This window comes from Dendrobates tinctorius, unplaced genomic scaffold (genome assembly GCF_039654945.1).
Source record: "Dendrobates tinctorius isolate UK_male_01 unplaced genomic scaffold, ASM3965494v1 ptg000035l, whole genome shotgun sequence".
NCBI classification, from domain to species: Eukaryota; Metazoa; Chordata; class Amphibia; order Anura; family Dendrobatidae; genus Dendrobates; species Dendrobates tinctorius.
The window spans coordinates 39,642,337-39,662,375 of record NW_027361703.1 but is presented as its reverse complement, the minus strand read 5'-3'; the positions used below and the strand labels follow the sequence as shown (position 1 = coordinate 39,662,375).

At 43.8% G+C, this 20,039-nt stretch overlaps 1 protein-coding gene across 2 annotated transcripts in view; it reads left to right on the top strand.

Moving 5' to 3' along the window:
• GRM8 (glutamate metabotropic receptor 8) overlaps positions 1-20,039 on the top strand; it is a 1,729,433-nt gene that overhangs the window by 567,861 nt on the left and 1,141,533 nt on the right. For both annotated transcript variants that reach the window (XM_073573421.1, XM_073573422.1), the window contains exon 3: positions 9,576-9,792. In XM_073573421.1, the coding sequence (XP_073429522.1) occupies positions 9,576-9,792 (217 nt within the window). The remainder of the gene's footprint in view (positions 1-9,575; positions 9,793-20,039) is intronic.

The window sequence follows — 20,039 nt, the reverse complement described above, 5'->3', positions numbered from 1 at the left end:
CACTTTTGTGTGCAGCAGTCCTGCTTATTAGGCTGCCTGCTGCCATACTTGGGACTGAGAGCATCATTGTCAGCTTGCTAAAATCTCTAGGGAGATTCAAATTCTCCCCAGTCCTATATAGACATTTTATACACCGTCCAATTTCAGCCTGTTATATTGAGGTGTAATCTACACTGGGCCTGAGATAATAGTTCAGTGTCCTCAAGTCTGTAGGGAGATTCAAATTCTCCCCAGTCCTATATAGACATTGTATACCCCATCCAATTTCATCCTGTTATATTGAGGTGTAATCTACACTGGGCCTGAGATAATAGTTCAGTGTCCTCAAGTCTGTAGGGAGATTCAAATTCTCCCCAGTCCGATATAGACATTTTATACCCCATCCAATTTCATCCTGTTACATTGAGGTGTAATCTACACTGGGTCTGAGATAATAGTTCAGTGTCCTCAAGTCTGTAGGGAGATTCAAATTCTCCGCAGTCCTATATAGACATTTTATACACCATCCAATTTCAGCCTGTTATATTGATGTCTAATCTACACTGGGCCCGAGATATTAGTTCAGTGCCCTCAAGTCTGTAGGGAGATTCAAATTCTCCCCAGTCCTATATAGACATTTTATACACCATCCAATTTCAGCCTGTTATATTGAGGTGTAATCTACACTGGGCCTGAGATAATAGTTCAGTGTCCTCAAGTCTGTAGGGAGATTCAAATTCTCCCCAATACTATATACACCTTGTACCTTGTTTTACAGTACCATATTGCTCGTGGTATTTTGGGTGCATTTTCCCAAAAATGAGGAAGTGTGTTAGAAGAGGCCGTGGAAGTGGGCGTGGGTTGCCAGCTGGTAATGATGGTGTTGGATCTTTTGGTAGTGGCAAAAGCACAATAGCACCTAATGCAGGAGGTATTGAGCCTGCGTCATCGTCTGGCTCCACAAGGTCTCGAAGGCTCCCTTTTCTGGGAGTAGGTAAACCGCTTTTAAAGCTGGAGCTTCAGGAACAAGGTTTGGCTTACATTGCTGACACAGCCTCCAGTTCTATCGCCTCCTCTTCTGAACTTTCAAAAAATAAAACCACTGAGTCGTCATTGGAGGCTCATGGTCAGGAACCACACCTTTCCTTGTGTCCTTCAACCCTACCAAAAGTAAAGGATGCCGCAGGCCACACTACAGATTACTCCATGGAGCTCTTTTCACATGCCATGCCTGGGTTATCAAGTCAAATCGTGAATTACCCAGTCCAAGAAGAATCTGACATGGAGTGCACTGATGCACAGCCACTGCTAGATTTATCTGCTGGTACATTCACTCTGAGCACTACATTGTCCTTGCAGTGTACTGAGCCAGAATCTGACCCTGATGAAACTCAGGTGCCCCTTCCCGCATACTATACAACCTTACATGGTGACACAAGGAAGGTGCACATGACATTGAAGAGGAGGTGATGAATGACCCAGTTGTTGACCCAGATTGGCATCCATTGGGGGAAGAGGGTGCCACTGCCAATAGCTCAGAAGAGGAGGAGGAGCATCCGCAGCAGGCATCGACATCACAACAGCTGTTATCTGGCATGCCCGGAGCAGTCCAAAAATGGGTTACAAAAACCAAATGAGTTGCAGGACAGCTAGGCCAGACGGTCAAATTAGCACTGTGTGCAAGGCCTCAAAATGTTTTCCATAGTAGGAAGAGTGCAGTGTGGCACTTTTTAGAACAAAATCCTAATGATCAGGCAAAGGTTATCTGTAAGAAGTGCGCAAAGACCTTTAGCCGAGGGAAAAATCTGAGAAATTTGAATACCAGTTGCATGCTTAGACATTTAACCACCATGCACTTGCAAGCATAGACAGACTACCAAACCTCACGTACCACATGTGCAACTGCTCCCAATGAAGGTAGTCAGCAACGCTACATCATTTCCCCCACTGTAAGCCCACCGGTTAGCACACCACCAGCAGCAAATGTTGAGGTGTCCTTGAAAGGCCAAAGCAGTCAGGGAATCACAAAGTTATTGCTACGAAAAACTGAATCTAGGCCATCAGAAAGAACACCAACTCCATCACCATCATCATCCCTCTCTCAGTTCGCCATGTCCACCGCTAGTTCCACCATATGCAGCTCTCAAGTCCAGCTCACCCTACCAGAGACTATGAATAGGACAAGAAAGTACTCATCCTCCCATCCGCGTACACTGGGTTTGAATGCCCACATTGCCAAACTAATCTCGTTAGAGTTGATACCCTACCGGTTGGTTGAAAGCGAAGCTTTCTGCGAACTCATGGCCTATGCAGTACCACGCTATGACCTACCCAGTCGGCACTTTTCTCGCAAAGCCATCCCAGCCCTCCACCTTCATGTGAAAGACCTCATTGTCCATGCACTCAAGCAATCAGTGAGTGGAAAGGTGCACCTCACAACAGATGCATGGTCCAGTAGGCATGGCCAGGGCCGTTACGTGTCCATCACTGCGCACTGGGTTAATGTGGTGGATGCAGGGTCCACAGGGGACAGTGGCGGTGGGACAGTGCTGCCTAGCCCACGGTATAGGAAACAGTTGGGTGTAGGCATTCGACCCGCCTCCTCCTCCAGAAGCAAAAGCTTGTCCACTGAGCGCAGTCGCACGAGCACTCCATCCGCAGCTGCCAGTGTTCCACACGAGGTGTCCCACTATTGAACAGCTAGTGGTAAGCGTCAGCAGGCTGTGTTGAGGATGATGTGTTTGGGCGACAACAGACACACCACGGAGGTACTGGCCGACTACTTGCAGCGACAAACTGAGTCATGGCTGGGCAGTCTACATCTTGAGGCAGGCAAGGTAGTTTGTGATAACGGCTGGAATTTTGTGGCACCATAGCCCTTTCAAAACTCACATACATACCTTGCCTGGCTCACACCTTGAACCTGGTGGTGCAGTGCTTCCTCAATAATTATCCGGAGTTAACAGGCCTGCTCCAGAAGGTCCGAAGACTGTGCTCGCACATACGCCGGTCGCCCATACACTCCAGTCGTATGCAGAAGCTGCAGCGATTGCTCCAACTTCCCAAGCACTGCCTAATTATCGACATTGCAACAAGGTGGAACTCCACCCTGCGCATGGTTGAGAGGCTGTGCGAACAGAGGCAGGCTGTAATGCATTTGTGGGAGGATACATCTCCAGGCACTTTGAGTGCAGACATGGAGTTGTCGGGTGTGCAGTGGTCGAAGCTGAAAGACCTCTGTAAAGTCCTTGAGTGTTTTGAGGAATGCACATGACTGGTAAGCGCAGATGATGCCATCATAAGCATGAGCATCCCACTTATGCGTCTGCTCATGCAAACTTTGACGCACATTAAGGAGCAGGCGTCTGCAGCCGAGGAGGATGAGGAAGAGGAGGAGGGAAGCCTTGATGACAGTCAGCCATTGTCTGCTCCGGGATCTCTCCTGGACAAGGTGGAGGAAGAAGAGGAAGAGGAGGAGGAGGATGATGGGGATGATTATTTAGGGGAGGAGGATGCTTCTCGTGGGGCAAGAGAAAAAGTTGGCGTGGCAAGGTCTGGTACAGGGTTTGTGCGTGACTAGAGGGATGTGGATTTGCCAGAAAGTGCTCCTCCACCCAGCACTCGCAGTGCATCATTGACACCTGGAACATTGGCCCACATGTCAGATTAAGCCTTGCAGATCCTAAAAAGGGACCCCCGCATTGCCAAAATGATGAACGATGACGACTACTGGTTGGCCAGCATCCTGGATTCATGCTATAAAGGCAAATTCCAAAATATCTTGCCACAGGAGAACCTTGACCTAATATTGGCTAACAAACAAGCAACTCTGGTAAACCATTTGTTTGAGGCATTCCCAGCACACAGCAGCAGTGATGGTTCTCCAACGAGCCATAGGGGGAAATATGGAAGAGGTGTTCATGGTGCACACATCAGAAGTGGCGTTGGAGACAGGGGTTTCATGACCATGTTGTGGACTGATTTTTCAAGTCCCGCTCACATGACTGGTAATACTGCATCGATTGAAAGTGACAGGAGACAGCAGTTGTTAACTATGGTTACAAACTACTTCTCGTCCCATATCGATGTTCTCCCTCACAGGTCATTCCCCTTTGACTATTGGGCCTCTAAACTGGACGCCTGGCCTGAATTGGCACAATATGCCTTACAGGAGCTCGCTTGCCCTGCTACTAGTGTGCTATTGGAAAGAGTCTTCAGTGCTGCTGGCTCTATCCTGACAGAAGAAAGGACCCGTCTTTTGACCCAAAATGTTGATGATCTAACCTTCATTAAAATGAACCATGCATGGGTTTCAAAGGATTTTGTCCCACCTTCCCCTGATGACACATAGGTTGCCAGAAAAATGGCTCGCTTTTGTCCTCCTCTTCCTCGGACTTCTCCAATTCCTCCATTTGCAGCTGCTGAATGTCCAACATCAACATATGCCATTTTTTAAACCTCCCTAACTGGGCTGCCTCCCCCCCATGGCAGGGGTCACCACCTAGCGCACGCAACCGTGCGATTGCCATTGCCCTGGACAGGTAGGTGGGCTGACTCTTGGGCGCCGGCACTGGCACAGGGTCCCTCATAGTGCAATCAAGTGTCTCTGACGGTAGGGGTGCACAACCGCCGTCAGACACCGCCATACTATGAGGGGCCCAGAACCAGTACTGACGCCCACGAGTGGCCCCCCTTGCTTGGGCAGGGCCCCAGCATTTGCAATATTTACCTCTCCCTGCTCCTCCGCTGTGTAGTCTGGGCTGTCAAATCCTTCCCTGGGACTGCCACTACAAATTTGGTGAACTGATAGATGATGGTTAAGACGTAGCTATGCCCTGTCCTGCTGGCCAGGCTCTAGCTTCAGATGATCAATGACTTCCATTTCTTATGGACGTTGAGTCACAATGAGATGCAGTGGTTTATCATCAGCTTTCCTACTCACAGACGTGTGACATTCCTGCCCACATTTTTAAATGTTCCCTCTCATGCCAACCCAATAGAATCGCCTACAGCCTGTGGCTTCTGTCTTTTGCACTGCAAAGTTACCTGACAGATCATGATAGGCAGTGAGGACCATGTCTACATCTCTCCCTGTGATCAAAATTTGATGGAGATGAGTAACGGTGATGAGGTCAACAGTACTGCAATACAGCAACCCTTTCTTCACAAAGAACTGTTTTCGCTGTCTCCACACGCAAAGTAATTGAGGGTCAGCATCGCCTCTGAGAATTCTCCAGGGAGTTTTTCCCGAGATTAGTAATTCCTAAATTTCTGCAATCACTCGACTTTAAGTCTGTACTTTTATCCATCTCTTTTCCTCTCGCGGAGAGTCTGGACTGTCTTACTGAGACAGAAATATATATGAAGATTTAAAAATACCCCAACAGTGTATACTGGTGTACGCTTCAAAAACATTTCCTTTTTTCTACTTTTTAGATTGTTGTCTAATCCATACTGAGGCTGTGAGTGTCTTTGTCGTACTCCGGAAATAAACACGGAGATTTTAAATGTTTAATCTTTGCTATTTATACCTGTTATCCGGTGATACTGTCCCCTTTCTCAACTTTCTGCAATCTTTTCGAATCCATACTGTGCCTGAGACCGTCTGAGTCTGCCTCCTGATTACAGATGAGTGGCGTTTGAGTGGAAATGTTGGCCAAGTTCAAATTCTAGCTGTTTTGGGCGGTGTTAGATCCGTTCGTCGAACTACACTTTGATTAAAATTCGGCTGTTCGAGTTTCCATTCGAGAACGTTTCGTTAAACAAAAGCGGTTTTTTTTTTCACATTAATAATGGTTTTCAATGATAATAGACAGTTTTAGGGCATAGTAGCGGTGTCTGGTAGCCAACGGTGTAGTACACCTGTGAAGGAGCTACACCGTGTGTGTTTCTAATAATTTTTTTACCGCATATTGTCCTGAAAAACCTTTTGGGCCTAGTAACTGTGTCTGCTACTCAAAAGAGGAGTCCACCTGTGAACCCGAGCTATGCCGCCTGTTTATGAAAGAACCAGTTTTTACTGCATTTACACCACTTAATACTTTGGGCCTAGTAACTGTGTATGCTACTCAGCAGAGTTGGCCACCCGTGAACCAAGCTATGTCGCCTGTTTATGTAAGAACTGTGTGATACTCAGCAGAGGAGCCCAGCTGTTAAGCAAGCTACAGCACCTGTGGTTTGGACACTTAATTTTTTCACATTCTTTCTGGAATGCCGTTTAGGCCTAATTCCAGAATTACGGTTGACCTGCACTTACTGGGAAATGCTTGTTTGCGGGGAAGAATTGTAATCCCAGATCCCCATCACTAATGGGGTTCAGCGTGTTATCCGCACCTGTAAGCGATACACGCTGGTCCTTTCATTGTAGCATGCGTAAATCAAGAAAAATACTCATAAACAAAAACAAACTAAGAGAACATACTCCTGGCATGATGTGTACCACACCTGGGTGTCTCCGTTTGTTACATAGGACCTAAATACAGATCCATCGCCAAAGCAATATAAGAAGAGGTGGAAAAAACCACTAATGTGCGACTATAGATCCAGTAAAAAATGGAATATCTTTATTAAGACAAGTATGCAGTACAGGACAAAGACAGTGTGGAATGGTGCATAAACAACAACCCACGCAGTGTGAACTAAATGACAGACCCACCTCAGGAATTCATCATATTGTATTCAAATCAGTACAATTAAGTACATAGGATGTACATCTGTAGACACCTAAATACCTACATGCATCATATGAATCCCAATTAGTTATATCTATCCATAATCAAACAATCCTCAACCACATGTCACAGCATCAGTATGAGCCCATAAATCGCTATAGCACAAATAACAATTAAATGCTATACAAGAGGAGGTTAGAGTGTGTATGGGGTATAGGTTCCTACACAATCCCACCATACCGAGATGTATATAGTATGACTCTGGCTATGGTCCCAATCCAAGTCTCACTATGCTCAATTCCCACTATTAGAGAAACCATGGCAGTTTGAATCTCACCAAATGGAACCGGTGGGTGGGGGGATCCTGGGGGGGTCCGTGCGTCTGCCCCTCCTGACGAAGGACGAGCATCCGAAACGCGCGTCGGGGCAGACGCATGGACCCCCCCAGGATCCCCCCACCCACCGGTTCCATTTGGTGAGATTCAAACTGCCATGGTTTCTCTAATAGTGGGAATTGAGCATAGTGAGACTTGGATTGGGACCATGGCCAGAGTCATACTATATACATCTCGGTATGGTGGGATTGTGTAGGAACCTATACCCCATACACACTCTAACCTCCTCTTGTATAGCACTTAATTGTTATTTGTGCTATAGCGATTTATGGGCTCATACTGATGCTGTGACATGTGGTTGAGGATTGTTTGATTATGGATAGATATAACTAATTGGGATTCATATGATGCATGTAGGTATTTAGGTGTCTACAGATGTACATCCTATGTACTTAATTGTACTGATTTGAATACAATATGATGAATTCCTGAGGTGGGTCTGTCATTTAGTTCACACTGCGTGGGTTGTTTTTTATGCACCATTCCACACTGTCTTTGTCCTGTACTGCATACTTGTCTTAATAAAGATATTCCATTTTTTACTGGATCTATAGTCGCACATTAGTGTTTTTTTCCACCTCTTCTTATATTGTAGCACGCGTGCAGCCCCGGACATGTAAGGGCATGACAGACCAGTTATTGGCCGATCTCGCGTGCCAAAACCTCGCATGTCCCTCTAGTAAGCTGGGCGCGGACCGCAGGGGCATGCCTGAGTCTCGTTCGTTAACGGAATTAAGCTTGAAATCTGTGCAGCTTTTTTGTGGATGGCATGGTTGAGGTTGACCGTGTTGAGTCCAATTAAGCCGCAGGCTCCACTCCTGGTGGTGTCCTTCTGGACATTCCTTTAAGGTTCAGCTTTGCAACCATACTGCCCCCGGAAACCAAACACTTTTCCTGACAGTGACATTCTGGTCAAAGAGTGCGATGACATCACGTCTGTACGCCCTCTGCCTAAACAGTCCAAGTGCAGAGAGATGGAAGACGGGGATGAGGAGGAGTCCAGAGTACAGGGATTCCCTAGCGAGGAGACTTATTTAATTGTTTTAAAGGTTGGGAGCAATTTTTAGGGAGCACGATACTCTGGAGAATGATATCTGGGGCCCACCATACACTGGAGCATTCCAAAGGTGGACATAAGTCACTGGAGCAGCATTTACAGGAACCATTATACACTGGAGCATTAGAAATGGGGCCCATTATATATGGAGCATTATTTGGGCCCATAAGACACTGGAGCTTCATCCATGGTGAACAACATATACTGTAGCATTATGTGGAGCTCATCATATACTGTATCGAACATTATATGGGACCAATGATTCTCTATGGAGAAATATATGGGCCTCATTACTCTGTATGATGCACTATGCGGTGGCCATAATACTGTATGGAGGAATATACTGTCTGTTTTTGGAGCTATTGGAGAATTTAAAATGGATATCAGTCATGTGATGTAAGAATTGAAGTATTTTTCATTGTACTGTACCACTATTTCTCTGCCGTATCAGAGGATCATGAATTGTGTCATGTGTTAAAGGAGCCCAGTGACACTCTTTGGCCCTGGGCCCATGAAAATCTGGAGCCAGCACTACCCCCCCCCACAACTTTAGCCAAATAACGCCCAGTTTTCAATGCTTAACTATTATTAAAAAGTAAATTAAGGTTGACAAGCTTAAGGAATAAGAATTGATGTTTTTGGCATTAAAATGGGCACTCTAGGTGTGTTTCCTGTCCTCCACTCACTGCCGACTTTTCTTCCCCATTGACTTACATTGGGTTTCATGTTCAGTCGGCCTTCGACTTTTCACGATAATCAGCCAATTTCGTTCGACCCAACTTTTGCGAAAGTCGGGTTTCGTGAAACCCGACTCGACCCGAAAAAAGGCAAAGTCGCTCATCTCTAATTATCAGTATATAGTAAGGAAGGCTGAACTATGAACTTATACTGTATAACTGTGTGACATGAGTTGTGTTGTCATCATTATCCTTGATCTGAGTTTCTATTTCCCCTTGGAGAAAATAAGTGGTACAGTAAATGCAATTTCATCATAATCTGATGATTGAGATGGTGACCCCCAGAGAACATAAAGGCATGTAATTCCCAATGGATCAGCATTGTGATCACCTAACCTAACTGATGTGAAGTATACCTTGAATGTTAAGTATGAGTCCACTTCCCCTGAACTTTCGTATGACAGTCTACATACTGACAATGGAAGCTTCAAATCGTACAACAAATTGGCACAAAGAGCAGCTCCTCTGAGAAAACTCAATTAGGTTAGACTCACATCTCACTGCATTCCTTGGTAGTTCCTCTTCTGGATAGAAGTTGCTTTGCTGTTTTATATTCTGGGTAATATTTACAATAAACACTAAAATAATTTTATGTTGTAAAAGTAACAAAATGTAAAAAATCTAAACTTTTTCAAATATATCTCATAAAGTTGATGAATACCTTAATAAAGAAATCTTAGAAAATTAAAATTTGACAATGTTAGTGATGAAAATACATTTTCTGTATTCATAATAGATACCTCAAATCAGCTATGCATCCACAGCCCCGGAACTAAGTGACAACACGAGATATGACTTCTTTTCACGCGTGGTCCCACCTGACTCCTATCAAGCTCAAGCAATGGTTGATATCGTAACGGCACTGGGATGGAATTATGTATCAACATTAGCTTCAGAAGGGAACTATGGAGAAAGTGGAGTTGAAGCCTTTACACAGATTTCCCGGGAAATTGGTAAGATTGCATTATCCTGTAAATTATATTTAATGCTGACAGGCTACTAATGTGTTACATTTCTAAAGCACTGCACATTCTCCATGGAGCAGTAAATGTAACTGCAGATATATATCTGACGGATTCTATTGTGTTGCAGCTCAACCTTATAAGTATATTTTCTGTTCTTCTGTACATAAAACGTATTCGTAGATATTTTTGACAAAAAGCTGTGCAGGCAATTTTTAGATGAGCCTGTTGACAGCTGAAAAATTATGATCGGTTAACATTACGCCACCTTCTCCTACTTAAAATTTATGTTCTATGATAGTAATAATAATTATTGTATTTTTATGTTGTTTTTAAATACTCTATATAATAATAATAATACATTTTATTTCTATAGCGCCGACATATTCTGCAGCACTTTACATTTCAGAGGGGATTTGTACAGACAATAGACATTACAGCATAACAATAATTAAATAGATTATAGCAAATACCAAGAGGAATGAGGGCCCTGCTCGCAAGTTTACAGTCTATGAGGAAAAAGGTAGACACGAAAGGTGGGTGGTAACAATTGCCTGGTTGTTTGGACCAGCCATAATGTTAAGTGTGTAACAGTACAGATACAGAGGACTAATGGATGCATAAAGCATGTGGGAACATGATGCGGGGAACCTGGTTATGGTAAAACTTTTGACTGTGCCACTCAGGGATAGATTAGGTTAATGTGTTGAAGCAGTAGGCCAGTCTCAATAAATGAGTTTTCAGGGAACGCTTAAAATTGTGGGGATTGGGGACTAATCGTACTGACCTGGGAAGTGCATTCCAAAGAATTGGCGCAGCACGTGTAAAGTCTTGGAGACAGGAGTGGGAGGTTCTGATTATTGAGGATGATAACCTCAGGACATCAGCAGAACGGAGGGCACGGGTAGGGTGGTAGGCTGAGATGAGGGAGGAGATGTAGGGTGGTGCAGAGCCATGGAGGGCTTTGTGGGTGAGGGTAATAAGTTTGTACTGGATTCTGGAGTGGATGGGTAGCCAGTGTAATAACTGGCACAAGGTAGAGGCATCGGTGTAACGATTGGTGAGGAATATTATCCTGGCTGCAGCATTCAAGACATATTGGAGGGGGGAGAGTTTGGTAAGAGGGAGACCGATTAGAAGAGAGTTACAATAGTTGAGACGAGAATGAATAAGAGAAACAGTAAGAGTTTTTGCGGAGTCAAAAGTAAGAAAAGGTCGAATTCTAGAAATGTATTTGAGGTGCAGATAACAAGAGCGAGCCAGTGATCGGATGTGGGGGCAAAGGAAAGCTTGGAGTCAAGTATGACCCCAAGACAGCGGGCATGTTGCTGGGGAGTAATAGTGGAACCACACATGGAAATGGCAATGTCGGGTATAGGTACATTAGTAGAGAGAGGAAACACAAGGAGTTCAGTCTTTGACAGGTTCAGTTTCAGATATAGTGAGGACATGATGTTAGACACAGTGTTTAGACAATCGCCGGTGTTTTCTAGAAAGGCTGGCGTGATGTCAGGAGAAGAAGCATATAATTGGGTGTCATCAGCATAGAGATGGTACTGGAAACCAAATCTACTGATTGTTTGACCAATAGGGGCAGTGTACAAGGAGAAGAGGAGGGGGCCTAGGACTGATCCTTGAGGAAACCCAACAGTAAGGGGAAGGTGAGAGGAGGAGGAACTAACAAAAGATACAGTAAAGGAGCGGTCAGAGAGATAGGAGGAGAACCAGGAGAGAACGTTGTCCTTAAGGCTAATGGAACGGAGCATAGTGAGGAGGAGCTGATAATCCACAGTGTCGAATGCTGCAGAGAGATCCAAGAGAATTAGCATGGAGTAGTGACCATTTGATTTAGCTGTTAGTAGATCATTAGAGACTTTAGTGAGGGCAGTTTCAGTAGAGTGTAAAGAATGGAAACCGGATTGGAGAGGGTCAAGAAGAGAGTTATCAAAGAGATAGCGGATAAGATGGGTGTAGACCAGGCATTCCAGGAGTTTAGAGATGAAGGGAAGATTAGAGACAGGTCTATAGTTAGCGGCACAGTTTTGGTGGAGGGATGGTTTTTTAAGTAGTGTATGTATGATGGCATGCTTAAATGAGGAGGGAAAGATACCAGAAGAGAGAGAGGGGTGACAGCAGGGGAAAGGGACTGGAGGAGATGTGACGGAGATTGGTCACTGGTGCAAGTGGTTGGGCGAGAAGATGCAAGGAGCCTGCTTACTTCTTCTTCTGTGACTGGTTCAAATTCAGAGAGTGCGCTAGATGCAGTGGGGGAGGGAGGACAGTGCATAGTATGAGGTGATTGGGAGATAATTTCCTGTCGGATCTGGTCAATTTTTTCTTTGAAGTAATTGGCCAGATCGTCAGCTTGGAGCTCCGTGGTTGGGGCCTGTACTCTTGGGTTGAGTAGAGAATGAAAAGTGTCAGAGAAGTTTAGGGTTATTGGACAGTGAGGTGATGAGGGTGTTGAAATAGGTTTGTTTGGAGAGGTGAAGGGCAGTGTTGTATGTTCTAAGCATAAACTTATAATGGATGAAATCTTAGTGTAGACTGGATTTTCCCCACAGACGTTCGGCGCACCTGGAGCACCGCTGCAGGAAACGTGTTTGCAGGGTCTGCCAGGGTTGTCGCCGTCTGTGTTGTGGTGTTCTATTTATAGGGGGTGCAAATTCATTGAGGGCACTTTGAAGTGTTTCATTGTAATGCTTCAATGCAGAATCAGGACATGAGAGGGAGGAGATAGGGGCCAATGAAGACTGCAAGTTCTTCATAAGTTTATGGGTGTTAATGGCCTGTATGTTTCTATAAGTATGGACAGTGTGGGTGACCTGAGCAGCCTTGCAGTTCTTGATAGAGAATGAAAGAAGATTGTGGTCAGAGAGCGGGAGAGGGGATTTTGCAAAATCATCCACTGCACAAAGCCCAGAGAAGACCAAATTGAGGGAGTTTCCATCTTCATGCGCTGGAGAATTATTTAAGCTGCGAAAGGCCAAATGAGGAGGTTAGAGATAAAAGGCGAGTAGCAGATGGGGAGAGGGGAAGAGCAATGTTGAAATCTCCCATGATGAGGGTAGGGATGTCACAGGAGAGAAAATGTGGAAGCCAAGTGGCAAAATGATCCAGGAACTGTTGACAAGGGCCGGGAGGACGATACACCACCGCCACTCGCATGGAGAAGGGGGTGGAGAGTCTGATGGCATGGACCTCAAAAGAATGGAAGACTAGTGAGGGTAGTTGAGGGATAACCTGAAAGGTACATTTTGGTGATAGGAGGAGACCAACGCCTCCACCTGCTCTATTGTCTGATCTTGGGGTATGAGAGAATTATAGTCCCCCGTATGAAAGAGCAGCAGCAGCGGTAGTGTCTGACTGCTGGATCCAGGTTTCAGTAAGAGCCAGAAGGATTAGAGAATTAGAAAGGAAAAAGTCATGAATGAAGGAGAGTTTGTTACACACTGATCGAGAATTCCAAAGTGCACAATTAAGAGAGACAGATGGCATGCAGGGAATATTAATAAGATTAGAGGGGTTTCTGAGTGTAGCAGTTGCAGGGTTTGACTTTCTGTAACATGGGGGACCAGGGTTGGGAGCAATGTCTCCTGCGACTAGGAGAAGGAGGATAAAAAGAGTGAGCAGATGGTTAAGTGATTTGTGAGAGCGTCTCATATGTTGAATGGTGGGACTGACTGGATCTGTGCAATTTAACAATGTGAAAAGAGCGTGAGTGCTATACATAGGGGAGGAAAGGAGCGAGGGGCCGATATGGATGGAGTGTAGAGAGTTAATGCCAGGGCGGTGGATGTGTGTTAATGCAGCGGCCAGGATATAAATTACACAAATGCATATGGTATATATTTGTTGTAATCCAAATGTACAGGGAGTAGATGTATATAAATGTCTTACCTGTCTCCTGCCCTGTCTAACTGCCATGTTATAACTGCCTCGTACTGTGATACATGTACTTTGATTACATGTGCATAAATGCCCCCTGCATAAATGCTCCCCCAAGCCATGTCTGAATATATAGGAAGCTAAGGCTTAGAAAATGTGATGTGATATCTGGTGGCTCATGTCAAACATTTTTTAAAAGGGACTTTTCAGAAGAGTTACACTACCCGAACCAAGGGTGGCATGATACAGGGACCCACATCTTTGCTTCAAAAAGATTTGATTTAGGTTACGGCTACATGAGGAGTTTGGCTGCAATACCTGTTGTGTGATCAAAATTCTCTAGATATCATTGATACATGGAAGAGCATTAAAAGTAAATTAAATCTTACTACAGCCCCAAGAGTACTTTGACTGTGGCAATTGAGTTGCAAGAAGTCCCACTTTTTTGGACTTCTTGCAACTTGCTGTTTGCATTTGTTGTACCTTCAGAATCGCAATGGGAACTCATTCACTTGTTTTGTGCCATGATGCATCAGCAACACCTCATGAACTTTCATCGCATGACAGGTGTCACAGCCAAAGTTCCTGTGTAGTCCTAGCCTTATTCTAAAAATGTGTAGAAAGCCCAAAATGGAAAGAAGAGACTCTGTTCTGTGTGGTTTGTAATGAAGGATTCTATACCTGTTTGGACATCACGGTTATCAATTTGTATTTGGTTTTGCTATAAAAAAGGTTGACTCAAGCAATATCGGCAGCACCGTAACTGTAGGGTTGGAGTAGTGGCAATTGCATCTAGGCTCTGGTGCTTGGAGGAGCCTTAATGTCCATCTGCACATAAGCTTACTGCAGTGTTAGAAAAACCAATTGATAGCAGGGGGGATTCCCTTATAATTTTTTTCTTGAGGCTCAAAAGGTTCAAATGTTGAGCATCAAAGGGGTAAGCTTCACAATACAAAAAAGCGACAGATTTATTGCAATTTTCCCCCAGAGAGAGGATATCTGGAAATGCATCACCAAGATCTAAGGATCTCATATACGTAGCAAGGGTTTGATCACTATTTTGCATCCATTTTTCTACACTTAAACCAAGATTGAATCTGATGCAACTCAATGGAAATATTTTGCCATTTTCTTATTTTTTGCACACATTTCTGCTTATGGATAAAACTATTAAATGAAAATACTGACTGTGTGTATGAAGCGCAACATCCCAACAGTGATGAGAAATATTGCCGATATTCTCACAGAGGCTTGCACAAAATCTCAGGGTCATGACTAGTGTTGAGCATTCCGATACCGCAAGTATCGGGTATCGACCGATACTTGCTGTATCGGAATTCCGATACCGACTTTCGATATTTTTTCAATATCGGAAGTCGGCATCGGAATCGGAAGTTCAAAGTTGATTGACAGCCTGACGTCATCATGATGCACGGTGTGTGCGCATCATGATGCGCCGTCATTTCGGGCCTTCCAGGGGTCTCTGCCGGCCTGCCGGGGGGCTGTGCCGGCCTGCCGGGGGGCTGTGTGGACTGCCCGGGGTCTGTACCGGCCTGCCGGGGGGCTGTGCCGGCCTGCCGGTGGTCTGTGCACCCTGTGGGGGTCTGTACCGGCCTGCCGGGGGGCTGTGCCGGCCTGCCGGTGGTCTGTGCACCCTGTGGGGGTCTGTGCCGGCCTGCCGGGGGGCTGTGCTGATGTCCGGGGGTCTGTGCAAGCATCGTCCGATGGGACTACAAGTCCCATCTGGCGATGCCTGCTACCATGACAGTGATTGACACATTAGCCAATGATGGGACAGTAGTAGTCCCATCATCCGGCTAATGTGTTAAATGTTAAAAAAAAAAAAAAAAAAAATACTACATACATACTACATACATACTACATGCATGCTACATACATACTACATGCTACATACATACTACATACATACTACATACATACCACATACATACCACATATATACCACATACATACTACATACATACTACATACATACTACATACATAACACATATATACTACATACATACTACATGCTACATACATACTACATACATACTACATACATACTACATGCTACATACATACTACATATATACTACATGCATGCTACATACATACTACATGCTACATACATACTACATATATACTACATACATACTACATACATACTACATGCATCCTACATACATACTACATGCTACATACATACTACATATATACTACATGCATGCTACATACATACTACATGCTACATACATACTACATATATACTACATACATACTACATACATGCTACATACATGCTACATACATACTGCATGCTACATACATACTACATACATACTACATGCATGCTACATACATACCACATACATACTACATACATACTACATACATACTACATGCATGCTACATACATAACACATACACTCACTGGCCACTTTATTAGGTACACCATGCTAGTAACGGGTTGGACCCCCTTTTGCCTTCAGAACTGCCTCAATTCTTCGTGGCAGAGATTCAACAAGGTGCTGGAAGCATTCCTCAGAGATTTTGGACCATATTGACATGATGGCATCACACAGTTGGCGCAGATTTGTCGGCTGCACATCCCTGATGCGAATCTCCCGTTCCACCACAGCCCAAAGATGCTCTATTGGATTGAGATCTGGTGACTGAGGAGGCCATTTGAGTACAGTGAACTCATTGTCATGTTCAAGAAACCAATCTGAGATGATTCGAGCTTTATGACATGGCGCATTATCCTGCTGAAAGTAGCCATCAGATGCCTGTTCTTAGCTGAGAGGAGTGGTACCCAGTGTGGTCTTCTGCTGCTGTAGCCCATCTGCCTCAAAGTTCGACGCACTGTGCGTTCAGAGATGCTCTTCTGCCTACCTTGGTTGTAACGGGTGGCAATTTGAGTCACTGTTGCCTTTCTATCAGCTCGAACCAGTATGCCCATTCTCCTCTGACCTCTGGCATCAACAAGGCATTTCCGGCCACAGAACTGCCGCTCACTGGATTTTTTTTCTTTTTCGGACCAATCTCTGTAAACCCTAGAGATGGTTGTGCGTGAAAATCCCAGTAGATCAGCAGTTTCTGAAATACTCAGACCAGCCCTTCTGGCACCAACAATCATGCCACGTTCAAAGGCACTCAAATCACCTTTCTTCCCCATACTGATGCTCGGTTTGAACTGCAGGAGATTGTCTTGACCATGTCTACATGCCTAAATGCACTGAGTTGCCGCCATGTGATTGGCTGATTAGAAATTAAGTCTTAACACACAGTTGGATAGGTGTACCTAATAAAGTGGCCAGTGAGTGTATATACTACATGCATGCTACATACATACTACATGCTACATACATACCACATACATACTACATACATACTACATACATACTACATGCATGCTACATACATACTACATGCTACATACATACTACATATATACTACATGCATGCTACATACATACTACATACATACTACATACATACTACATGCTACATACATACTACATATATACTACATGCATGCTACATACATACTGCATGCTACATGCATGCTACATACATACTACATACATACTACATGCTACATACATACCACATATATACTACATACATACTACATACAATACATTCATACAATACATACATAGACATACAGTACATATAACATAGAGTAACATACTTACCAATACTTGTCACATTGTTCCCCGAAGCCATTGTCTTTTACGGAATAAATATTAACATAACAAACCACAAAAATACTCACCCACGATCCGAAGCAGTCCACGAGTGTGTCCCACGACGATCTTGGGTAGAGAACTGCAGCATCAGCTGTTGCTGCCGTTCTCTACGGGCTGCAGGAATCCAATGACGGAAGGTAGGTATCCTTCCGCACTGTATTCCTCCGCCACTTAAAAAAAAAAAGTCCCTAATTCCCACGCAGCAATGGCATAAAGTGAGACTAGGGACTTTTTTTTTTTTTAAGTGGCGGAGGAATACAGTGCGGAAGGATACCTACCTTCCGTCATTGGATTCCTGCAGCCCGTAGAGAACGGCAGCAACAGCTGATGCTGCAGTTCTCTACCCAAGATCGTCGTGGGACACACTCGTGGACTGCTTCGGATCGTGGGTGAGTATTTTTGTGGTTTGTTATGTTAATATTTATTCCGTAAAAGACAATGGCTTCGGGGAACAATGTGACAAGTATTGGTAAGTATGTTACTCTATGTTATATGTACTGTATGTCTATGTATGTATTGTATGAATGTATTGTATGTAGTATGTATGTAGTATATATGTGGTATGTATGTAACATGTAGTATGTATGTAGTATGTATGTAGCATGCATGTAGCATGCAGTATGTATGTAGAATGCATGTAGTATATATGTAGTATGTATGTAGCATGTAGTATGTATGTAGTATATATGTGGTATGTATGTAGCATGTAGTATGTATGTAGCATGCATGTAGTATGTATGTAGCATGCATGTAGTATATATGTAGTATGTATGTAGCATGTAGTATGTATGTAGCATGCATGTAGTATATATGTAGTATGTATGTAGCATGTAGTATGTATGTAGTATGTATGTAGTATGTATGTGGTATGTATGTAGCATGTAGCATGCATGTAGTATGTATGTAGTATATATGTGGTATGTATGTAGCATGTAGTATGTATGTAGCATGCAGTATGTATGTTGCATGTAGTATATATGTAGTATGTATGTAGCATATATGTAGTATGTATGTAGTATGTATGTAGCATGCAGTATGTATGTAGCATGCATGTAGTATATATGTAGTATGTATGTAGCATATATGTAGTATGTATGTAGCATATAGTATATATGTAGTATGCATGTTGCATGCATGTAGTATATATGTAGTATGTATGTTGCATGTAGTATATATGTAGTATGTATGTAGCATGTAGTATGTATGTGGTATGTATGTAGCATGTAGCATGCATGTAGTATGTATGTAGTATATATGTGGTATGTATGTAGCATGTAGTATGTATGTAGCATGCAGTATGTATGTAGCATGCATGTAGTATATATGTAGTATGTATGTAGCATATATGTAGTATGTCTGTAGTATGTATGTAGCATGCATGTAGTATATATGTAGTATGTATGTAGCATATATGTAGTATGTATGTAGCATGTAGTATATATGTAGTATGCATGTTGCATGCATGTAGTATATATGTAGTATGTATGTTGCATGTAGTATATATGTAGTATGTATGTTGCATGTAGTATATATGTAGTATGAATGTAGCATGTAGTATGAATGTAGCATGTATGTAGTATGTATGTTGTATGTATGTAGCATGTAATTTTTTTTTATTTTTTTTTTACATTCAACACATTAGCCGGATGATGGGACTACTACTGTCCCATCATTGGCTAATGTGTCAATCACTGTCATGGTAGCAGGCATCGCCCGATGGGACTTGTAGTCCCATCGGACGATGCCTGCACAGACCCCCGAAGCCTGCACAGCCCCCCGGCAGGCGGGCACAGCCCCCCGGCAGGCCGGCACAGCCCACCGGAGCCTGCACAGCCCCCCGGTAGGCCGGCACAGACCACCGGAGCCTGCACAGCCCCCCGGCAGGCCGGCACAGCCCCCCGGCAGGCCGGCACAGCCCACCGGAGCCTGCACAGACCCCCTGGCAGGCCGGCACAGCCCCCCGAAAGGCCCGTACAGACCCCAGAGAGGCTGTACAAGGGAAAAACAGGATTTTTCTTATTCCGATACCGGAAGTCCCATAGACTTGAATGGGACTTCCGGTATCGGAATCGGCGATACCGATACTTTTTTTTAAGATCGGCCGATCCATTCCGATCCGATACTTTGAAGTATCGGACGGTATCGCTCAACTCTAGTCATGACACCTCAGCCACTGTGGGTAGTTGCTCAGGATCACCAAATAACATTAGAATTTATAAGCCCAAGTAGCTCTGCAAAACTGAAAAGCAAATTCTCACTTGCTATTTTATAAACCTTTAAGCCTCCTAAAAAAAAAAGATGTGTATAAAAAAAAAATAATCAAAAATAGTTTATGGTAAAAAGGTTATAATGGCCTTAGTAGAAAATAAATTAGTATGAAGTGAATATTATATCAATGCTATTGATATATATCATAATATCCACTGTTTGTCTTCAAGGCAAACTATTATTTGTGTATTGTCAGCCTGACAATATGTTTAAACACATATCCTAATAAAAATGAAGAAAAAAAGACCGTAAACTTTAATTCTACTCCCTTTAAACCAAAAACAATAGTTCTGAATCTCAGCTCTTTGTCATTGCTTCAGTAAAG